Source organism: Engraulis encrasicolus, chromosome 14, assembly GCF_034702125.1.
Source record: "Engraulis encrasicolus isolate BLACKSEA-1 chromosome 14, IST_EnEncr_1.0, whole genome shotgun sequence".
Classification (NCBI taxonomy): Eukaryota; Metazoa; Chordata; class Actinopteri; order Clupeiformes; family Engraulidae; genus Engraulis; species Engraulis encrasicolus.
The window spans coordinates 43,937,454-43,942,453 of record NC_085870.1 but is presented as its reverse complement, the minus strand read 5'-3'; the positions used below and the strand labels follow the sequence as shown (position 1 = coordinate 43,942,453).

Genomic DNA, 5,000 nt, shown 5'->3' with positions numbered 1-5,000 from the left:
GTGTGTGTGTGTGTGTGTGTGTGTGTGTGTGTGTGTGTGTGTGTGTGTGTGCGTGCGTGCGTGCGTGCGTGCGTGCGTGCGTGCGTGCGTGCGTGCGTGCGTGCGTGCGTGCGTGCGTGCGTGTGTGTGTGTATTTCAGGTACTAACATGTGCAGTCATAACAATGGAGACTGCTCCCAGCTGTGCCTCCCCACCTCCCCCACCACCAGAGCCTGCATGTGCACGGCCGGCTACAGCCTCAAGAGTGGACAGCAGTCCTGCGAAGGTACCGACACATGTCTACTACACACACACACACACACACACACACACACACGTATACAGTACAGTACCATGTGGACATGCGTGAACATCAGTAGCACCACCATTAAAACTAATCACAAGATGTAAGTAGAAGTAATGGCAGCGGTTGTTGTTTTTGATGATGATGAGGAGGAGGATTATGATCATCATGTATTACCATTTCTTATTATTTGTATGTATTGTTTAAATTATAATAACAATAGTCATCACTATAACAACAGCCGTCTTGTCATCCTCATCCCCATCATCCTCTTCTATGAGCTTCAACTGTTGGCTTGGTGTTGATCTTCTCCACAGGTGTGGGGTCGTTCCTGCTGTACTCTGTTCATGAGGGCATCCGTGGCATCCCGCTGGACCCAGCAGACAAGTCTGATTCCCTGGTGCCCGTGTCGGGAACATCCCTTGCCGTTGGCATTGACTTCCATGCTGGTACGCTGCATTGTGCATTTAGCGTGAACGTGAAACAACTTAGTAGCTGCATGTTTGCCTCTGTATGGCAGAACACTGCAACTATGTCAACACAGAGACTGAAAAACAAATATCTGAAATAGTGACCTTTCAAATCCAGGGGTGCGTTTCTCGACACCATCGTGGCTAACTAAGTTAGCAGCTTACTTGGTTGCAATGCAATTTCCCAATGGGAACCTAGTAAGTTGCTAATTGGTTAGCGACGGTGCTGTTGAGAAACGGGATCCTGGTCAGGGCAGTTATATCCTGATGATCCTTAGCTCCCATCATCACACCAGAACTCACAAAACATTTCAGACGATAACCCCCATAGCAAGTCCAGTAACATTCTACAGGACTTTAAACTAGAGATGCACAGGATCCAAGATCCGGTTCCGGATCCGGCAGGATAATAGGGTTTTTTACAGGATCCAGATCCGGCAGAATCTTAAGCAGTGGATCCCGTATTCTGCAGTTACCTAAAAATCAGGATCTGATGCATCTCTAGCCTAGGTTTTTCAGTCAGTCTTTCACAACCCCAATTGCTGCATGGAGTGAAAGAACTTTGGAAGCGACCAGTGCAGGCAGTGTGGCAGTAAGCCAATGAGTCTAAAAAATAGTTTGAGCCAACTTAATAAAAAGGGCCCACGTGTGCGAGTAGGCTATGTTTTTCGGATCCGGTATCCGGTTCTGAATCCGGCAGGATCTTAAGCAGTGGATCCGGTATCCGACAGGATTCTAAAAATCAGGATCCGGTGCATCTTTACTTTAAACTATATGCTGTGCTCCGTGTAACCTGACTTGATCTGATTTTTTTTCCAATTCTGTTATTTCTGTATTGTTTACAATGTTATTCTTTTATTCAGATTTTTTGTATTATTAATCCCAAACTTATTCTATGGCTGTGGTGAAACCGCACTACTGTACTGTATATCAAATTGACAATGAATGAAGTTGAGTTGAATTTACCTGTGTGACCTTTGACCTGTTTGAGGATGACACCATCTACTGGGTGGAAATGGGCACCACTACGAGACCTCAATGGACATTCACTGTATAGGACTATAAACTGTATACTGTGCTCCATGTAATCGGTGTGACCTTTGACCTGTAGATAATGACACCATCTACTGGGTGGACATGGGCCTGAGCACCATCAGCAGGGCCAAGCGGGACCAGACCTGGAGGGAGGACGTGGTGACCAACGGCATTGGACGCGTGGAGGGCATCGCTGTGGACTGGATCGCTGGTACGCGCGCGCACGCACGCACGCACGCACGCGCGCATGAACACATACACGCACAAGCACACACACACACGCACAGATCATTTAGTATATGTATTTTAGTTCCTTTCACAGCTCCTTTATTTTATAGAGAGTATTTCTGCTGTACCCTGTGTATGCGGTGGTTGTGTGGTGTCAAGCCCATAAATGTAATAAATGCCTACTTTATTGTTGTTTTATGTTTTAATACCTGAAGACTATATAAAGGACAATAAAGTTCTTACATTCACATTCTCAATCATGTCAATCCTCGCACGCACACACAAATGGAGAGACAAACACACACACATACACACACACAGACACACACGGAGAGACACACACACACACACCACTATGTAGTGGAATATCTTGACGGCAGTCCCAACATTGGCAGTCTAGTAAGTGGCTGACCCTGGTGGTTTTAGTTCCTGTTAATTAAGCATAATAATACCGGTATGGACCCATATTATAATATGTGCACTCAACTGCCTGAAGATTAGAGACAACTTCATATGGGATAAAAATCCCCTCCACTGCAAGTTAATGTAGTTAGTGTCAATAAAGATGCAATCACACACACTCCCGCTTTCTTCCCTGTCTGACACACACACACACACACACACACACACACACACACACACACACACACACACACACACACACACACAGACACACACACACACAAACACTAATGCAAACAGGAAGTAAACACACACACACACACACACACACACACACACACACACACACACACACACACACACACACACACACACACACACACACACAAACACTGATGCTACACACACACACACACAGACACACACACACACACACACACACACACACACACACATACACACACACACACACACACACACACACACTGATGCTTCTCTCTCTCTCTCTCTCTCTCTCTCTCTCTCTCTGAGGGAAGCATGGGGAGAATATAATAGTGTGTGTGTGTGTGGGGGGGGGGTGTTCAGTGAGGTTTGCAACTGTGTTCAATCTGTTCTGGTTATGTGGTAATGCATTAATGTCTTTCTGTCTGTCTGTCTGTCTGTCTGTCTGTCTCTCTCTCTCTCTCTCTCTCTCTCTCTCTCTCTCTCTCTCTCTCTCTCTCTCTCTCTCTCTCTCTCTCTCTCTCTCTCTCTCTCTCTCTCTCTCCCCTCTCTCTTTCCCTCCCTCTCTTCCTCTTTGTCTCTCTCTCCCTCCACCCATCCGTCCGTAGGGAACATCTACTGGACGGACCAGGGCTTTGACGTGATCGAGGTGGCCCGCCTCAACGGCTCCTTCCGCTATGTGGTCATCTCCCAGGGGCTGGACAAGCCCAGAGCCATCACCGTGCACCCCGAGAAAGGGTGAGGAGGCTGGGGAGAGGGGAGTGGGGGAGTGGGGGAAAGGGTGTGGAGGCTGGGGAGTAGGGAGTGGGGGAGTGGGGGAAAGTGTGGATGTAGGTTGGGGTGGTGTAGTAATCTGAAAGGCTACCTTGGGTCGCTTTTTTTCGCCTCACTTTTTTTCTTCTTTCTTCCTTTTTCCTTTTTTCTTGCTTTTAAGTCTCTCCCTCCCTCTCTGACTCTCCCTCTCCCTCTCTCTCTCCCCCTCTTTCTCTCTCTCTCTCTCGCTCTCTCTCTCTGTCTCTCTCTCTCTCTCTCTCTCTCTCTCTCTCTCTCTCTCTCTCTCGCTCTATCCTTCTCTCTCCTCTCTCTCTCTCTCTCCCTCTCTCTCTTATTGAACTGTTTTGATGTATTCTGTTTGATCTTTTTCAGCCTGCAGTGCTTACAGTATTTCTTTTCTCTCTGTATATTCAGCAGTGTTGGTACCTTGGGTAGATCGATTGGCATTAATATGTCTATTTTGTTTATGCTGCATGTCGTGTGTGTGTCTGTGTGTGTGTGTGTGCATGCGTGCGTGCGTGCGTGCGTGCGTGCGTATGTGTGCGTGTGTGTGTGCGTGCGTGCGTGCGTGCGTTTGTGCGCACGCATGTGTGTGTGTGTGTGTGCAACAGGTACTTGTTCTGGACTGAGTGGGGCCAATATCCACGTATTGAGCGCTCGCGTCTGGACGGCTCCCAGAGGGCAGTGCTGGTCAACGTCAGCATCAGCTGGCCCAACGGCATCTCCATTGACTACCAGGTACACACACACTGTAGAATACACACCAGGACTTGACATTGGCACCTGCCAAGCGCCCAAATGCTGGGTAAGCTTGGCTGTGGCCAAGTTGCAGTGTCACTAGCCACCTTGACTGGTAACTTATTCTTTTGGTGTAACAAATCACAGTAGTTGCGTCAATTGTTTGTATTTAAATGCAAGAATATTCTAAAGGACGAAAACTGACAACAAAACTCTGGCTAGCGGAAAGGCTAAACGGCTACTTACTCAGGGAAACCAACAGTCAACAGTGGCCGGTGAGCAAAAAACTGAATGTCAAGCCCTGATACACACACTAATGCATAGACCAGGTATCCACATACAATGCACACGCATACACACCCTGATGTACCGTATAGACTCAGACACGAGAGACAGAGATTTTCTCACTTTTAGCACACAAATATAATGCTAAATATAAGACACGCCAAAATGATTAATCAATAAAGACCTCCACCTTGATTGATTAGTGGAGTGTAGTACCACACAGAGACCCACAGAGACACCGGCATATGTATTCACAGCCCGAGACATACACTGCTGGGCTATGTGAGCTTCTTGTGTTGTTTGACATGCACACACACACACACACACAAACACACATACACACACACACACACACACACACACACACACACAAACACACATACACACACACACACACACACACTGATCCCTCTTAACTGCTTGTGTTGTTTGTTTTGCAGGAGGGCCTGCTGTACTGGTGTGATGCGCGCACTGACAAGATCGAGCGCATTAACCTGGAGACGGGCGAGAACCGGGAGGTGGTCCTCAGCAGCAACAACATGGACATGTTCTCCGTCTCTGTG

At 47.6% G+C, this 5,000-nt stretch overlaps 1 protein-coding gene across 1 annotated transcript in view; it reads left to right on the top strand.

The window, feature by feature from the left end:
• LOC134462691 (low-density lipoprotein receptor-related protein 1-like) overlaps positions 1-5,000 on the top strand; it is a 260,688-nt gene that overhangs the window by 191,261 nt on the left and 64,427 nt on the right. Inside the window, exons 35-40 of the mRNA XM_063215836.1 lie at positions 140-265; positions 601-732; positions 1,865-1,999; positions 3,249-3,378; positions 4,026-4,152; positions 4,878-5,000. The exon at positions 4,878-5,000 is cut by the window's right edge and continues 29 nt beyond it. Of these exons, the coding sequence (XP_063071906.1) occupies positions 140-265; positions 601-732; positions 1,865-1,999; positions 3,249-3,378; positions 4,026-4,152; positions 4,878-5,000 (773 nt within the window). The remainder of the gene's footprint in view (positions 1-139; positions 266-600; positions 733-1,864; positions 2,000-3,248; positions 3,379-4,025; positions 4,153-4,877) is intronic.